The 19,624-nt window shown below is 38.4% G+C and overlaps 1 protein-coding gene across 1 annotated transcript in view; it reads left to right on the top strand.

Moving 5' to 3' along the window:
* The window catches only part of LOC116333697 (CUB and sushi domain-containing protein 1), a 422,781-nt gene that overhangs the window by 394,084 nt on the left and 9,073 nt on the right, over positions 1 to 19,624 (top strand). Inside the window, 11 exon segments of the mRNA XM_039613940.1 lie at positions 4,849 to 5,022; positions 5,155 to 5,221; positions 5,441 to 5,547; positions 7,565 to 7,638; positions 8,572 to 8,683; positions 8,860 to 9,039; positions 9,542 to 9,604; positions 10,259 to 10,420; positions 14,884 to 14,996; positions 16,950 to 17,037; positions 17,269 to 17,395. Coding sequence (XP_039469874.1) covers positions 4,849 to 5,022; positions 5,155 to 5,221; positions 5,441 to 5,547; positions 7,565 to 7,638; positions 8,572 to 8,683; positions 8,860 to 9,039; positions 9,542 to 9,604; positions 10,259 to 10,420; positions 14,884 to 14,996; positions 16,950 to 17,037; positions 17,269 to 17,395 — 1,267 coding nt within the window.

Raw genomic sequence — 19,624 nt, 5'->3', positions numbered from 1 at the left:
CTAATTGTCCCAGAATTTGATTCATAATTAAATTGGAAATTTAAACAAGAAATTCTATAAAACCTGAAAAAAATAAAAATAAAATTAGATGAATAGCAAAATAATATAAATTAAGTGAGGCTTGAAAATGTAAACACTGTATACAGTACAATATTATTTATGTAGGATTTTCAGCAGGCAAGACTGTATTATAACTGATATTTAAAATTATGAGCACCTATTCTGATATCAGTTAATAACAGAATAATATACATAACTTTTATAAATATATTCCCCCACAATTCAGTGATATTTCTAGCTTTATCTGTCTTCATTTCTATCGTTTTTGTCTATAAAATGGTCCAATCAAACCAAAGAATTCAAGAAAGCAAGTCAGGACAGAAAGTATAAAAAGTTTTGTTGTATTCTGCATTGAAATAATAAAAGCACATGGACTAGACATAGTATAGTGTCAAATCTCAATGTAATGAGATCTTCTAATGGTAGAAAACAATGAAGAATTGTGATAGTAGTTAATGGTAGAGAGCACAAAAAACAAAGGGCAATTTAACTAAGAAAAACAGTATTGCAATGCGAACTGGTATAGTAAATAACAGCTTGTGAATTCAACAGTACATTAGTGGAAGAAGTGGAAGATTAGGCCACAGGAAGAATAACATCGCTCCTCACTATAACAGGGTGTTAAATCAGGGTTTATTTCCTGAAACCTTCTGTTTTCCCACAAACACAAAGGGGAGAATAAAAAAGGAATGCATTAAATTGAAATGGCTCAGAGTTTTACAACAGGCCATATTTAGAGTTTAGACTATGATACTCAACAACAGTAAAAAGGAATGTTTCCTGAGATCCACCCTGCCGTTTCTTCCCACAAACAGAAAATCTCCTGCTGGCTCCTGCAGTTGGAGAGGCTTTGAACTGAGATGAAAAAAACTGAGAAAGCAGGAATAGAGGCTACTGAGAGGGAAGCAGAAAGAGGTGCAGAGAGGAAAAGCAGAAGTAAAAGATAGTGTGTGATACTGATAGAGCATGGGACTTGGGCAGGAAACTGAAAAGCAAAAGTTAGAGGTGGTATGGAAAAATGGGAAAGAGACAGTGAGATACAGAGGTAGAAACAGGCTATAGACTAGAAAAGTCTTTCCTCTTTGCTCTCCTTTAGTTCTCATTTTCTAAATCTCCCCATCTCATGTTCAACTCCCCTGTTTTCATCCTCTCATCGATCATTTGATCCCATTTTGTGACGAAAGCTTTTTAACACACAGACACCCATAGACACATTTAATGAAGGACCTATCGAACTGCAGGCAAAAGGGAATCAAGAGGGACTTAGACATAAGAATGACAATGAGTGACAGAGGAGGAGACTAGGAGGAGGAGAGAGGCGGCAAGGGATGGAGGGGTGTAGTGGAAGAAAACAATGGATTAGAGAAGAGAGACACAAAAACACAGAGTGACACACAATGCATAATCCAGAGATTTAGAGGGAAAGAATTTGGGAGGTGGAAAAAGAGAGTGTAAAGCAAGTAAATGAAAAAAGAAAAACAGAGAATGTGATGAGCCATCAGTGAGGCTACAAGGAGAAAGCAAGTGAGAAAGGAAGCGAGTGATGGGAGAAACAAAGAGAGCCAAATCAATACCTGCCCCCAAACCTGTAAACACACAGTGAGAAAAGGGATTAAGCCCATAAAATTTGTTGGCTGGGTGAATTGCACCAAGAGAGATATGCTTAAAAGACAAAGGAAGGGAGGGAGAGGCAGTAATGGTGTGAGAAGGAGACCAAGAGAGCTGGGGAAGAGGATAAAAGAGGACTGGAGCTGGGACAGAAGGCCAACGAAGAGAAGTGCAGGGAGAAAGCAAAGAAGGGTTAGAGGGAGTACGCAGACAGAAAGGAGGCAGGGGACCAGAGTGTAAGAAAGAGGAGAGTGTGGAGACGTGAGAGGAAAGAAGAGGGGATCGGGAAAGGAGTCAGCGAGCGCAATGATGGAGGGAAGAGCAAAGGTGCATAAGCAAGCAGGGATGAGAGTTAGTGCTCTTCCTCTGGGTTGTGAAGCCACCCTAGTCAATTCACAACAAGGAAAAGAGACAAAGAGGAAATAAAAGAGTTCAGAAACCTTCAATTACAGACACAAGTGTTTTTGGGCATCAGAGACCCACAGAAATATTGGTCTGGAATATTAACTGCTCAAGTCAATAAGAATGCATTCCTCTGTTTTAGTCAGCTAGAGTTTGTTCCCCAACAACAAAGTTGCTTTTAGGCGGAAGAAAACATTCATTCTGTGATGAAACTGAAACTTCATTAACTGCTGGCTAGCCACCAGCTATTATTCCTACAGTCACGTAACAATAAAACGATGAACCGTGTACATACTTTTAAGAAATTGGCATTGATTTGTGTGCAGGTGCGTAGGTTTGTTTTGAATGGGACAAACAAGGACACGTTGTAGACTGGAGAAATATAATTTTTTTCTAAGGCTGGAAGGATGGCTTTGGGGAGCTGAAGGCTTCTTCAGAACACTGGTGAGATAGAAAGCCAGAGGTAACCAGTTGATTAGCTTGCTGTAAGCAGAATAACACAGAATTATAAATGAAATGCACGTACTTGTCACTTTATTAAGTACACCTGATGAAGTATTATTAATAAGTGTTATTGTTGTTAATATCATGAATTATTATTAATTATTAACCGTATTATTAATACATATCTTAGCAGCCAGCCACACAAAAGCAACTCAGTGATACAGATATGGTCAAAATGACCTGCTGAAGTTCAAACTGTTCAAAGTTTTGATTTAAGGGAATTTGAACCTGGCATCGTTATTGATGGCAGATGGGCTGGCCTGAGTATTTCAGAAGCTACTAATCCAATTTCCCACACAACCAGTTCTAGTGTTTACAGAGAATGGTCCGAAAAGGAGAAAATAACCGTGATCAACCGTTTTCTGGAAGAACGTGTTCCTGACCGTGTCCGTGCCTTTATGACCACAGAGTGCCCATCTTCTGATAGCTGCTTCCACCAGGATACCGTGCCATGTCACAAAGGTCACATCGCTTCTTAAACATACCAATGAGTTCACTGGATTCAAATGGCCTCCCCAGTCACCAGCTCTCAATGCAGTGGAGTCCCTTTGCGGGACGGGAGGTTCACATCATGGATGCACAGCTGATAACTCTGCAGCTATAACTGTGTAATACTGTCATGCCAAAATATTTGACGAATGATTCTCTGTGACAAAGAATTAAAACAGTGCTGAAGGTAAAAAGGGGGTCCAACTCGGTACTAGCAAAAGGTGTCCCTAATTAATTTTTGATTTGATTTTACTTTTATCAGAAAGAATGACGATAATGCAAACAGAGAAACAGAAAAATATTCCAAAAAATGTACAAGAAAAAATTAAATCTGGAGTTGTATACAGTATAGTTACAGATAGTTTTATATATTTATTTTTTCGCTCTTGATTACATGTGTTTATGCGCAATACTTATTGCTTTGTCCTCTGTATATACAGGATGTTTCTGTGCCTGTCTGCCACTCTCTCTTTCTCTGTGTGTGTGTGTGTGTGTGTGTGTGTGTGTGTGTGTGTGTCTATCATAGCAGAATGAATGGAGCATGAAACCATCTGTCTCCTGGTTAGATGAGAATTACACTGGCTTTATTAGATGTTTGAAACCATGCAGATGGTTATCATTATCGTGGGGAGTCGGGCACATGCACACGCAGAGATGTTTGTCGGAGTGTTATGAAGTTAAACGCACACATATCCAGCTACATAAAAATGCTCTTGCATGTATGAACACTCACAGCGAGTTTCTTAAAATCTTGCAAAAAATCCTTTAACCTCCAGTCATCTCAGAAATAAATTCTCTGTGTGTAACAAATGCTTTTTTAAATGCATACTTGCCTATGTGATGCGTCGGACAATTTAATCCCAATATTAGTTATATAAACTGTCATTTACAAAATTGAGTTTCTAAATAGGACTGAGTTTGTGTGAGTCATTAACATTACATGAACAGCAGCTCCGTGCGCTCAGCTTCATGTACACACTGGAAAGACTAATTAAGTGAATTTGCATTTATGTGTACATTTTTTAATAATATGGTCAGATCTTCAGTTACTTCTATGAATGAAAAACACTATTTATTTTAACGCAAACAAATCACTGTGCCGCTTGGATGCCTACTGAATATTTAATTTTAACATTCACAGTATTGTTAGTTTTTGAGCCCGAAGGCTAATGACAAATGGCAAAAGCTAAACGGAGTCAGGGGTATGCAGTCCATTTAATCATTCAAGGTGATGGTTAGAGGTAGTTTGATTTATAAAATTGATATTTTTTTATATATTGTGAGTTTTTTTATTCACAAGAAAAGTTTTGTGAAGCAGAAGTGTTTCAGGAACTCTCAGTTCGTTGGTTTGTTTTTTTGGTTCGGTAACCTAAACATGGCGATTTGGGTCATCTGCTGCTTTAACTCTGTACATATCCAAATAGTGGTGATTACAGTCATCTGCAGATTTTGCTTTTTTCACATCTAAGGATGTATTTTTACCTCCACCTGTAGTCTCAAGTCATGTTGACCTTTTTTCAGTTGTTCCATTTCCAGCTTTGTTTCTCGACCCCCGGCTGCTATTTCCAAGTCACCTCGAAAGTTTCCTTTCTAATTGGTTCATGAACCCTAATAGTCACTTTTGTTACGGGATTAAGTTGTATACTGCATGAACCTTACAACCAGCTCTGCAAGACTACTAGTAGACATGTGTTGCAGTGGTGCATTAGCTCATGTTATCTTTTGAACTGTTTAATTTCCTATTATTTTATTTTTCTGTATATAATGCTGTTATATGTGTTTCAGTGATCCAGTGTGGAGCTCCCCCTCAAGTACAGAATGGGAAAGTGGAAGGGACCGACCATTCATGGGGATCGAGTATTAGCTATAGTTGTTTCCACGGTTATCAGCTGTCCACTCCTGCTGTGTTAACCTGTGAGGGGAATGGGACTTGGACAGGAGACATCCCGCAATGTCTGCGTAAGTTAGCGTGCCACCGCATATACTATACACCGCAGCATGCTGATGCACATTACTGTTTACCTTTTAGCATTTTTAACCGATCTGTGTACCAGTACAGAGTCCTAATTGTCATTTTTATGTCTTTTCAAGCTGTCCTATGTGGTGATCCTGGCTCTCCTGGAGGAGGATTCAGAGAGGGAAATATCTTTTCATACCGGTCAGTGGTTTATAAGTTAATGAAAAAGTTGTATTATGTCTCCTACGTTCTGTGCTCTACACAGCAACTATTTTACTTGCGTTATCCTGCCACAATTTAATTTTTCACTTCAAAACCCCTTTGATAAGTTGATGAATTAATTAACATTCCCCATTACTGCCTAATTTTGTGCATTTTTTTTGGTTTGTATTATAATTTCATATTTGCTTTCCTACATAGGTCAGAGGTCAGGTTCTACTGCCATGCCCCCTACTTGCTGGTAGGCTCTGCATCCAGAGTCTGTCAAGCAGATGGAAGTTGGAGTGGCCAACAACCAGCTTGCATAGGTAACTAAATGCAAACAATATGCTGACTTCATATTTATGCCCCATAATGTATATAGGAATACAACAGAGATGCTGCTTCAGCTTTAGATGTAGATACTTCATATATACTAAATACAGGACTTGTTACAGTATCTTGATGATAGTCCAGCGTGAAATCATAAACATCCATAAGAGTTTTTGTTTCCTCATATCAGGAAACAGAGATCTGGTCAGCTTAAACAAGCTAAAATTACCTATCATATAGGATATGACATTTACAGAAAACAGTGTACTGTTCCAGTGCATTTCAGTGCTTTTCTGGGCTTTTATAAATGTGCTAGTGTCAGTTTGTTAAAGGAAATTGAGATATCTGGTCAGTATATTACTCCCAACACACTTTTACATTACACACAGAAAATCATGCATAAAGACTGAGACACATTAACAGAATGCTTACATAAATCATGAATACATATTCCAGTAGTTTCACAATTTTAGATGAACAGTTTGTCTACTGCAAAGGAAAACATTTCATCATATTATGATTAAAATTGTGTGAAATCAGATTATTGGTAAACAAGATTGTAGAGCTTACTCATATTCACATCTTGGCATTAGTATTCCTGCATACCTAGAGCTGAAGATATTATCTCGTCAACTGATGAAGTGTGTAGTTTTGATGTCAGCATTTGGTTTCTTTAAAGATTTTATCTTGTAAAGCAGTCCTTCACTTTTTGATGTGAAATTGAGGTGTTTGTGTTCGCTGTTTTGGAAGCGTGGAGCTTATTTCGGAACAAGTTGTAAAATTACAAGGAAAAAAGTGGAATTAAATCAGTCTTGCGAGAACAGCACAGCCATCACAGAATTTCTGTCACGTTGTTCTGCTAAAAATAATTGTGTTTTTCTCTGTTACTGCATATTGTTCAGATTTAAGTACTAACTGGGTACTTACATAGAAAAGTTATACTTCTTAAGACTTTAGTATAATGTATTCTGATACTGGTGAGGCATTGAATAATCTTCTGTGTTAAGTGCCTGAAGTCTTACCAATAATTCAAAAATCAATTTAAAAAAAGACATTTTTTTGGTTACACCTTGCAAATACTGGTCTGGATCCACTTTTGCCTGCAGAACTGCCTTAATTTTTCATGGCACAGATTCAGTAAGGTGCTGGAAACATTCCTCAGAGCCATAATGACAAGATAGCATCACACAACTCCTACGAATTTGTCAGCTCTACATCCAAGATCTGAATCTGCCTTTCCACCACATCGCAAAGGTGCTATACTAGACTGATAGTATCTCATGTCTGTGGGGGCTATTTGACTACAGTTAACTCATCATCTTGCTCAAGAATCCAATTTTTCAGATGATCTGAGCTTCATGACATAACATTAACCTGTTGGAAACAGCCATCAGAAGATGGGTAAACAATAGTCACTTAGTCCGTGGTGTCCATTTGGTTCAAATGGGACGAATGGTACCCCCACACCATTACACCAGCAGCAGCACCTTGGTGTGGTCTTCTGCTTCTGTAGCCTATCTGCTTCAGTGTGTTGTGCAATCAGATATGCTCTTTTGCATACCTTAGTTGTAACAAGCAGTTATTTGAGTTAGTCTTCCTGTCAGCTTGAAGCCATCTTGCCATTCTCCTTTGGCCTCTGGCATCAACGAGGCATTTTCACCACGAGAGCTGCTGCTCATCGTACCATTCTCTGTAAACCCTACAGATGTGCAGGAAAATCCCAGCAGATCAGCAATTTGTGAAATACTGGCACCAAACACCACCTGAGTCACTTAAATCTGATTCTCAGTTCGAAATTCAACAGTACTGTAGGCTGATAGACATAGATATAACTACCGGCCTACAGTAAATGCACTGATGCCCTGCACTGTAATTTACTGATTAGATATTTGCATTAACGACCAACTAAACAAGTGTACCCGACAAAGTAACCGGTAAGTGTATGACACTGAAAAGACTTTGTAAAAAATATAAATATTTCTAAAAATGTTCATTGTGTGAATGTATTTGCAGACCCAGCCTTCAACAGCTGTCGTGATCCAGGAACTCCAGCTTATGGTATCCCAGTCATGGCCCAAGGCTTTCAAGTAAGAAACATTTATTAGTGCACTATAAAACATGTATAATTCATTACATATCTGGAAGACTAATTTATTCAGGTAAGAAAGTTGTAGCACCAGCTGAAGTTTTTATTCAAGTAAGAGGTATTTATAACTGCTTTTTTCAATATTATACTGTAAGTATGCACTTTCAGATAAAAGATTGTGAAAAGTAAGCACTTTATTTTACTAAAATGATGGGATTAATGTTTAACTTTGGCAATTTTGCAGATATTTTGTTAACATGATGAAGGGCCACTACAAGTATCTCAGGATGTGTTATATAAAAGACAATTCAGCATAACTTGTGAACAAATGGCATCAATGTTCTACCACTTTCAGATGTTGCAACAATATGCCAGAATTTATTAAAAGTCAGTAGCAGCAATGCAAGGAGAACACCTATATGCATGCATCCTCATATGAGATTAAGTACTGTAGGTCTGAACCAAGAATCAGAGACTTCATATGCAAGTGAAAAGTAAACACCAGGGAAAAGCTAACGCTCAAAGTTTTTAGGGCTCTTTTATCTTAGCACCAAGCTGTCTGGAGAAGAGATAAGAATGTGTTGATGGAATATATTGGCTGTCCAATCCTTAATGGAGTTTAAGCAAACATTCAAATCCTTCAATTTGTGAAGGCATAATTGGATATCATCTTCATATCATATTTCCCCTGACAACTCTATAAAGAGTAGGAGTTCTACTAACACCAGTAGAACAACACAGACACAGCACGTGATGCAGGAGCAAAAATAGAAGTTTAAATGTTTGATAAACTTCATGATCACAACAAAAGGTAGAAAAATGGATGTGCTATAAGGTTTTAGCGGTACGTTCAAGATGAATGACTATTGTCATTACTATATGGAGTTTTAGAGGCTGGGGGAAGACTTTTTATCATGCTTTTTATGATAAATAGGTTGGCAGTAAGATTTCCTTCAAGTGCCGCAAAAACTACCACATCCTCGGTTCGACGACAAGAACATGCCTAGATAACCTGACCTGGAGTGGAACACAGCCTGAGTGTATAGGTAAGGAAAAACTCTGTGCACAATGACATTTGTATCTCGGCACATCAGTAAAAAAAACTTAAGCTAATTCAAGTCAGTGTTGGTGGTTGTATTTGTAATTTCATGGAGAAAAACTTCCTAAAACTAAAGCATGGATGTGTTTATGATAACTGCTCTTTCCCCTCCCTGTCACTCAGCCCATTCATGCAGACAGCCAGAGACCCCCAGTAATGTAGATGTTCGATCTATGGACCTGCCTACCTTGGGATACACTCTGATCTACACCTGTCAAGAAGGTTTCTATCTGGCTGGGGGCTCAGAGCACAGAACCTGTAAAAGTGATGGTAGATGGTCAGGAAAACCACCGCTCTGCAAAGGTATTCAGATTGTATCTTGAAAATGCACTGCTTGTAAAATGTGCTGATATGTTGCCTAAAATCTAGAATGGATGTCATATTCCCATATGGTTTAAGATAAATACAGCTTATCACACTAATATTATTTCTATGCTCTGGGAAATCAGCCTCAGGCGTATGAATGCTGTTGTTGTTGATATTTTTTATCACATACTCATGGCGCTATCTGTTCTCAAAGATGAGGAACTGATGGCTGTGAATGTTGTGATATACAAGTGTATAGCAACAAGACAATAATACCCAGACAGGAAATGGACTGCCAGCTGTTTTCTGTCTCTTGTCTTGAAGTAGCACATGGCAATGAAAAAGCAATTAGATAATGGTTTTTTTTTTAACGAGTGTTTTTCCTGTTTGCTCAGTCCCGTCACATACTTATATTTTCCCAAATCTACCAAATGTTCTCTCTGCATAACTTTAAATGTCAAGCAAACAACATTTATCTCTGTGCTTTTTAATGTTTCAGTTGGAGTCAAAGTCAATCCCAAAGGCAGAGGGGATACAGATGTCCAAAAGAACAAGATTCGTGGTATGCAGAGTAAACAACACATTCGCTTACACCACAAATGTACCGTGTTATCCATGTTTGTAACAGAGTTCATTAAATTGCGCTTTGATGAACAAGATTGAGACAAAGTATTCCCCAAAGGGGGTATTGAGATTGCAGTGAGTGTTGATTCCACAGAGCTTTTTGATTTTATAGGATGACAGTGAAATGCTGTGAAGTACAGCTGAGATGCAGCAAATAAATCAGTGAAAACATTCAGGTGAAAGACCACTTAATACCTTATGGGTTTTAAGTAGGATTTTGTAATCAATATATGCATTTAGAAGGAGACAGTTTTGATCTTCCATGCATCCTGCAGCTGCTGTGTTTTAAAGAAGTCCTGTTTCTAAGTGTAGGATTCAGACAAACTCACACTGGCCTGTTCAATTATGAAGTAACTAAAAGGTAGACGTGCTGTGTCTGTTTCTTGTCAAATATTTAAGACTAATCCTAATAATAATAAATGCTTCTTCCCTGTTTGTGACCTTTAATGTTATTTAGTGTTAACAGGGAAAGAGGGCAAATTATAGCTGACAAAAATATCCAAAAAACACTGTGACATTAATGATATTGATAGCAACAGCAAATGTTAAACTTTAGATTTCCTCCTGTTTTGTGCCTTTGACTTCTTTGCAGTTCCAGTGGATGTCTTCTCTCCGAACTCTGAGTGGAGCGGCTTCTATGAGTACCTTGGGAAGAGACAGGCCACTGCCTTTACGGTTACTGGGTTCAATGATACCAGTGGTCGAGTCAACGTCACATTACTGGAAACCAGCGGCGTGTCCATCAGATTGTCAGGTAAAACAAGAAAGGAAGCACTCAAAGCAAAATTTATTATTCACGTTCATAAATTTGCTTTGAGTGTTGTTAGAGAGGAGCTAGTGTTCTACTTTCAGACTGTGTGAAACACATTAATAATGCAGTTTTATACATGAAACAGAACCAAGAAACACTTGAGCCAGTTTGTTGCTTCAGTTAAACAAAGCCTGATGTAAGTATTATAAGTCCTAAATTATATTTGAAATACACAGATGTGCAATAGTCTTGAGTAGGGTTGCCAACCGTCCCTTAAAAAACGAAATCGTCCCGTATTTAGAAACAAAAGTACACGTCCCGTATTGAGCTAATAAGGGACGCACTTTGTTCCGTAATACAGTGAGAATCAAAAGTAGTCTATAACTTTTAATGGAATTAACACTTTGTTTGAAAACATAATTCCCCCTCTGGGGCGAGGGTACCTGGACCCGGGGCATAGAGTATGTTTGGGGAGTATGATTGTGTGTACATGTCTATGTATGTCTGTCCCTACGTTGGGTGAGTGCTGAGTGTTTGTATATGTGTGCATGAGGGTGGGAAAGCATGTTTATGTCTGTGTGTGCCTGTTTGTCTGTGTCTTTTTTGCTTGTCTTCTCTTCTTTTTCTCTCAACAGGTGATCCAGGAGATTTTTTTTTTTTCTTTCTCTTTGTCTTTGTAAGTGCCCTTTCTCACTATCACCTTTCCCTTCTGTTTTTCTTTTCCTTCCTCTCTTTCTTTCTCCCTTTCCTATCCCCCAGTCATGTCTGTCCCATCTGTAACAACTGAAAATAAAATAAATAATAACAACAAAGTTTGATCAAATGGACCAATATGGCAATGCCATGATGATCCATTTGGCAGAATAAATCCATTTGGTATCCTTGTTGGTCTTCAGACAACAATTCTGACGGCTAAAGAACCAAATGGGACAGACAAAAAAAGAAAAAAAAAGAAAACATAATTCCCAGCCCCTCTCCTGCTTTGTGACCAATGAGCTGACAGCACACTTATGACAATTTGAGTATGACAATTCAGATTACCGCTTATCTCATTGGTCGAGGAAAGGTCGATTACGGAGAAAATACCGGAAGACAACAGATGACCACAACAAGAAGCATGGCCAACAGGGAAACAAACGCCGACACTGCGGTGCAAGTCTCGGACGACAGTACACCTAAAGCTGGGCAAACACTGTGCGATTTTTTTTCAGTCGCGTTATTCAGCTCCTGCTCAAACTGCACGATTGACTCGCAGGGGTTATAAGTTCATAGGTCACGATGCAGGGTCTCACACTATACGGCCCGATGGTCTGATGCAACCTGAGTGCTCACACTGTGCCTCCATAAAATGAAGGTTATAACAGAAATTCTGTCGCTCGCTCTCCCTCTGTGTCTTTCTCTCACACAGACACGCACACCACCACCATCAACTTTGCTAAATTGCTAATGAAAAACATTGATCAGGCAGCTGTGATTGAGCAGCAATGTAAATCCAACTATTTTCACGGTTGTTGTGGTCGTGATAATTTTGTGATGCCACATCGAAAAGGCTCAGATGAGCTTTCCAAAGTTCTACAAGTTGTGCCTCCATCGCTTGTGTCCAGATCACACGCTGCACAGCCGTGCTGCTCCGTCTTTTTCACCGACGTTTACGTGTTTGCGCATGATCAGTGAGAGCGGCTGCGGTGACACCCTCACGAGCGATTGATGATCGGGAGCTGGTCGTGAGGTGTTAATCGCTTCTCGTTACCGCACGTATACCCTACTACACGATGCACGATGAAGGCCAAAATCGGGCCGATCACCATAACGATTGCACGACTCAAAAATCGGCTCAAAATGGGCCAAAAATCGCACAGTGTAAGCCCAGCAATGTTTGTTCCCCTCCGAGAAAGAAAAAAAAAAGGCTGCAAAAGTACAGGGAGGAATGGGAAAAGGAAAACACCTGGCTGGAAAAAGTGCACGATAACACCTATAAAGCGCAAGTGAATATCAGCGCTATGTGGCCAGAAGTGTGATAATATAATTTATTTTGTGTAATAAACAACTGCAAGGATAGATGATTACAACAAATAGATGACTAATACATAAAAGTAATACATAGATGAATAATGATGATGAGTTATGATGCGTAATCATGGGAACAAGCGGGTTTACAAACGGGAGCAGCTGATTAGCATTAGAAAAGCTGAAATAATACCTCAACTGAAGCCAATTGTACTAAATGCACTATATGTGCACTGTTACAAGAGTGTTTTTCGTTCTATTGTTTTCTATTAATTTATATAATTTTAAGTTAAGCAGGACAGAGTTCTTTTAAAGAAAGATTTACTTATATTCTCAAAGGTTAAGCATGACAGGCTTCTGTTTAAGAAAGAGACCTGTTTTATTGTGTTAATGTTGTCATTTTGAGCTAAAAATAAATGGCTAAATGATCATTTGTTTCCCATATGGTCATATCACAAAGAATATGCATCTACTTAAATCAAATTCAAGTCAAATGGTTAAAAAAAATAATTTCACACACAAAAAAGAGCTACAAAATTCACCACACTGGGAAGGGTGAAGACAACTGGGTTGCCCGGCCCTGGCCATGAGGTGTCCCTTATTTATTTTTCAGGGAGTTGGCAACCCTAGTCTTGAGCCACCCCTTATTTCTTTTTATTTTGCTTCCAAGGAGCCTGACCTCGCGTTTTTATAATGGTCTTTCACCTGACCATTCCAGAAGAATGTTTATTTATTTATTTATTTATTTATTTATCTAAAAGTCGCTTAGGACTGGCTGACAATTCATTCAAGCACAAAGGAGGCACCTTACTTAAGGGATAAACCACAGTTTTATAAACACATAACAGAAAATGTGGCAAATAGTCCTTTTTAAATTGCATCTTTAGACACTTTGTTACTAGCAGCCTGTTGCAAAAGCACATAATTTGTTCCCTTTTCTTTAGTTGAAACTGTGAAAAATGACAAAAAGTAACACAGTTCAACTGGCATAAAATAGTATTTTTGCAATAACAAGGTGATTCCCAAAGAGCTGCTGCCACAAATTTGGCAAATCTCAACATGGTGTGCAGTATGTCCTTAAAACAACAAGGAACCAGGACAAACAGAGGACAAAAGAAGAAAGTGAAGGACCAAATAAATTGTCTACAGCAGATGAACATTATTTGAAAGTCATGTTCTTAAGGAATATGAAAAAATAGAGCAAAACCCTGACACAGGACCTGACAGATACATACGGCCGTTCAGTGGATCAGAAATGGTTTCGTGGAAGAATGCCTGTCAAGAATCGACCATGCAGTAATGCCTGGAAAGCCACTGATTGGCAAGAGCTTAATTTTTCATCATAACAGTGATCCCACTCACACTTCCAATATAGTAAAAGCATACTTGCATTAAAAAACCCCACAATGGAACACTGAGTCATGGATTGTCTTCCTCAAACCCCGGACCTATTGAAGCAGTGTGGGATCATCTTTACAGAGAATGGAACAAAAGGCAGCCAACATCCAAAGAAGACCTTTGGAATGTCTTTTAAGAAACTTGGAGAACTATTCCTGGCTGTGTTGAAGAATAAAGCTGGTCATACCAAATAGTAATTATCACGCTCTTAAGTTTTTGTCTCCCTTTTTTGCCTATTATTTCCAATTATGTTTACATTGGACCCATTTTCCCAGCAAAATATAAAGAAATACAGAGTGAAACAAGATCATCAAATATAGAAAAAAGTTAAAAATACTTGATTTTATACAATGTGAAGGTCTGAACTTTGTTATAGCACCGACTTTGTTGTCAGTGAGGTAACATTTGCGTATATTAAATGTAGTGTAAATATCACAGAAGCAGCACGACTATAGGTGCAAATACACAGCAGGTTATTAAAGATCTGATTTTCTTGCACAATATTAGCAAAGCATCATTGGTATCTATGCTAAATCTGGCACGTTCCTTTATATTGCACATTTTTATAAACACTGCTCTGTTTAATTTATATGAACCGTAGATTTATGTGTTAAAAAAATTACTAGTTGAAAAAAAAAAACCAAGAAGCTCCTTACAGTGGAATTTAACTGTCAGCCAGTCGAGTAACTATATCTTAGATTTCTGATGTCTCACTTATATGGACTTGTCATATTAAACAGCAGCAGTTTTGTGTTGTGTAGTTAACCAAGTAGAGACATGTAGCTGAAGGGTAAATGTCACTTTTTCCTTCGTAATGTGTCATGTGCCTGGTGAAGAAAATAGAGTATGATCATTAAAAAGTGTCAAAGTGTCTTCTTCTTCCTGTTTGCCTATCAACTTTTCTGTCAGTCTTTTCACTTCTCAATTTCCAGTTGCACCTTTGCCTCGGTGTCTTTCTCTTTACCGTTATAACCGCTTTCGAATGTTCGAACCGCTAACAAAAAACAACAAGGCACTAATCAAGTTATCTGTATATTTAACAGTTCTCTATCTCTATCCAGGTACCTACAAGTCAGAGGAAAACCAGCTGCTATTGAAGGTCTACCAGGTGAAAGGGCCAACAGAGCACTACTACAGCAAGTTTAAAAATGACAACTGGGCCATGGATGGATATGTAAGAAAACTTCCTCTTCTTTTCCCGTATCAAACATTTTTTGCTTCTTGTCAAAGAGGTGCATTGTGATATGGATATATATAATATAATAATACAGATATAAAGATTTTGTTGTTCTGAATCCACCAAGTAAGCATCAGTCATCTAGAGTCAGGTACTGGCAACACATTTCTTTTTGTGGATATTCCGTATCATAGCAACCAAAGCATCGGAGCTGAAAAAAATCTGTGCCTCTAAAGCACTCTTAAGCACTCCCAGCTGGGCATTTTAAGAGGAGTGCCTGTACTACCCATTATAGCATATTTCAGAACAAATCCTTGCATTTATAATTGTGGAAACTGACTTTGTGCAATGCTTCACAAAATGATGGTGTCACTTTACTGCTCAGTAAACAGCTGCCTGTCTGTCATACAGGCAGGAATGAATCAGTCAGTGTGGGAGTGAATTTGGACACGGCTTGTTGTCACCATGAGATGCCCAGGCATGTGTATAACTCCAGAAGTTAATATCCTCAACACGATATTGTTCCAGCATGTAACTCTCCACAGGATCACAAATCTGGAGCTGAGTTATTCAATAATTATTCCACATTTTCTCCATGTATCCCAAATTTCTTTTTGACACGTAGCGTTGTATACATTAGTTTCCAACTGCTTTGATTAAGAAAACCAGACAAATAATGGAAAAAAAAGCCCATTTCTTCATTATGTGATGCAAATGTGAAGAAATATGCAGCCTCAAAATTGATATTCAAAGCTGGGACTTTTTTGGTCTACATATTGTATCTCTGAGAAATTGGACAGACAGCTGGTCATGTTTGACATGTTGACAGAGAGGAGAAGTGAAAAACTGAGTAACTGTGTGTAGGAACTGTAAAAGACTGTTGTAGACACACATGAAGGAAAATAGTGTCAGAAAGAATGAAGGAAGGAATGATGGACACACAGACAGACAGCTAATCTGGATGCAAATGAAAGAAAGTGATGGCGTGGCTCGGTGAGATTCCGATTCCCGAAAAAGACAATCTTACAGTCAGAAGATGAAATTTTGATTGTTGATCTCGGAATAAAGCAGTCCTCAAATTCTGAATTAGATGAACAGTGGAGCAAAGGGGGTCGATAGAGAGCGGGATATGGAGCACAGTGTAGAGGATGTGGTATTCATCCATCAACCCATTTTCAGGTTGCAGGAGGGCTTCAGCCTGTCTCACCTGTCAAAGAAGCACCCGGGACAGGTGCCACTCCATCACAGGGCTAACAAAGACACACACTCTCACATTCACACCTACAGCAAATTTAGAATTGCCAGTTAACCTACCGGCAACACTTTGGACTGAGGAAGGAAGCTGGAGTACATGGAGGAACTCCAGAAATAAACAAGCTTCAGTTCAATTCAATTTAGTTTTATTTATATAGCATCAAATCACAGCAACAGTCATGCCATTGTGTTATAAGGTAAAGAACTTACAGTAATACAGAGAAAATCCTCAAGAATCAAATAGCTCACTTTGTGCTAGCAGCTGGCGAGAGTGGGAAGGAAAAACTCCCTTTGAACAAGAAGAACAAGAAGAGGAGCAACCACTTTTTTTTCAGGACATTGTGCTTATGTAACAAAATTGCATGAAGGGTTTACACGTAGATAAATGTATTCAAGTCACCACTTTGGCCAGATTTATAGAGAAGAATTTTCACCACCAGATTCAAACCCATAAATTTCTTGCTGTGAGAAGATAGTGTTAAATACTGAACCATTATACTGCCAAGGGTAGTACATCAAAAGTATACCCAACGTGAAACAGTTTATTGAATTTAGTGCATTAATGCATTTTATAAAAACAACACTTTAAATAACTGATCATGCAAATTGTGGCTGCATGCAGTATACTGTATATTACGTTAACAGTATACTTTACAGTATTGTAAGTTCCTATTAAATTGTAATTCTGTTTTTCAGGTTACTGCTGAATCGGACCAGAAGACGTTTGTCTACCAGGGCCATATTCACAGTAAAGATTTTGGCAAGTTCTATCTGACAAGACAAGGTGGGCTTTTCGTAATGTCACCATCAGTATTAACATTATGGAAGCACTAAAATATTTAATATTAATGAGGTCTTTTTATCAGTTAAATCATATAAAATAAATGTTGCTTCTGCCTATATAGACACGGGAGAGAAACTAACAATGCAGAAAGCTTCTTTTAACCATGCACAAAGATGTGTCTGTGTGCAGGAGTTTATGCATGTGTTGGTTTATCTGTGTCTTTGTCCCTAGGCCCTGTAACCATGCCGATGGACCCATCAAACCCTTACACAAACAGCAGCTCTGTGGCAGCAGCCATCTTAGTTCCTTTCTTTGCCCTCATCCTCTCCGGATTTGCCTTCTACCTCTACAAGCACAGGTAAGCTATATCCTCAACATCAGTCCTTCAAGGAAAAACAGACAAGCAGCAGAGTAGAATACAAAGGAGGCTTTTCTTCAATCTCTGTTATAAAAAAAGGCAATAAGTAATAACTTAGTAACTAATGTCAGTGAAATTTTATATTTTGTTTTGATGCTTATAATGAACATGTGAAGAGCATCTAATCATTTAATGTTCAAGATGTTCACCTGATAAAATCTGCTTTCAATTATTTAAAGATGATCATTTTCAAATGAATTATAAGGGTTTCATTGATCCAGTGATTTAGTTCTTTCATTCAGCTAATGCAGTTAGCTATTTGGTGTATTTACATCATGTCTGTCAGTTACAAAGATGCCTGCAAAGGCATGACATATTGAATTAGGGACTCTCTTGGTTCCACTTCCATACTTCTCATTCTAAATGGTCTGACACCAAAACTTAACCATGCATCTTTTAAGACTCACAAAGTACAACCAGTCCTAAAGAGATTAATTATACAATTTTGAAAGCAATCCGTTTGTGCGTTCTTTGTCCCTAATTGAGTTGAGAAGGTGGCAGTTTGATACATTTTAGCGCAGACAGGTTTACAGACGTTTGAAAAATGTAATTATAGCTCTTCAACTCTAAGCCCATGTGGGTTAAATCTGATTGACCTTAGATATTAATTATTGTTCCTAGAAAGTTCACAGCAGGCTTACAGTGACTTAAGATGCCAGATAATTCAGGACTATACTGAGGGTAAAATGTCATCACGATGTTTTCTCTTTAAGACTTGTGTGAGATTTTACAGTTTGAGGACATTGCCGTAATCAGTCAAAGTTTTACAAAGTCATCTTTTGCAGCTAGACTATGGACGCTAACACACATTAATCTGTTGGCTTGTCATTTATGGTAGCTCTGTGCTACAGCTTTTAGTATGCAATGAGCCTTGTAGAGTGTATTTAGACCTATTTTAGCTTGCACAATAGTTGCATGTATTTTGCTATGCTTTAGTTAACATTCTGTGAAGGCTCGTATGCCAACGGATGTGCACAGGGTCATGCAGATTTGCACAGATAAACAGCACATTTTGCATAATATGCACTCATTAGTCTTCTAGCCTAGTAACTATCATTGCATCACATTTGTTATACAACCTGATTGCCAGTTAGCAATGTGCAATGCTGGTTGATGTATATTAAAGCTGATGGTTGTATGCAGGACATTGTCTGCTGACACAGATGACAATGAGAGACCAAAAGATACCTGGGGGCCTGGCGGCAGGTAAGACTGGCACCTGTCATCCATCTGGTTCAAACAACAACCAGACCTCCGCCCGCCGCCACATCCTCCGTCAAACTTCTCATCTATTGTTTTTAGTTTTCAGACTTTTCTTTGTGCTGTTTAGTAAGGCTGCACAGTTACCCCAAAATGTTGTTCTGAAGTGAGGGAAATAAATTGAAAACTAAATCAATTAGAACCAAAATAAGTTTCACTTCAGAAGTTATTGGAATAACAGGACTCTCCTTATTCACTATTCTCCCTTCCAAAAAAACAAAGAAATGTTTAGGGTTTTTTTCTTTTTAAAGTAGTGCAGCCCTACTTTGTTAAAACAGCAGTCATTTAAAGTTTGTAAAAAAGGGCATTTTATTTTGTCTTTGATCTCATTGTCATCCTTCTGTCAGCATGATGTCATCAAGAAGAAGTGCAGTATTTGACCTGATAGAAATGGGTCGATCAAAGCAGGTGAACCGTTTGCTTTTTAAAATTGCTTGTCTTTTATTACCTATATCGGGGGAAAAAAATTAATCTTCACTAAAACGGCAGCAGGATGGGAATGTTAGCGTGGCGAGCCTATCATAATGCCTAGCCGACATAATGGCAAGCCAACAGAAGATAATGTACAGTACAGAGAATGTACGGTAGTAGCTTATACTACTAGCTTATGCACTAAAACTAAGGTGTGAGCGGGTGACACTACAGTTTTCTTGCTCTGGCCCATATGTCTGCACAGTATCTATAATACTGTCAAAGCAATTATGGTTGCCATTTTTCATTCTACCAATAAAATTAAACTATTGCACCTACAGCCATGACCAGTGCAGCAATTTAAGCTACTGCCACACAGGGAGGTCTGCAGTGTGTGTTACTGTGTGCAGTTTTGTAAAGTAATGGGTTGAGCATGTAGGGTAGGCTTAGTGGTTCCCCAGGGTTGGATTTCTACCCGTGCGCACACACACGTACATA

Source organism: Oreochromis aureus, linkage group 1 (genome assembly GCF_013358895.1).
Source record: "Oreochromis aureus strain Israel breed Guangdong linkage group 1, ZZ_aureus, whole genome shotgun sequence".
In the NCBI taxonomy this organism is placed as follows: Eukaryota; Metazoa; Chordata; class Actinopteri; order Cichliformes; family Cichlidae; genus Oreochromis; species Oreochromis aureus.
This window is presented reverse-complemented; position numbering and strand designations above follow the sequence as displayed.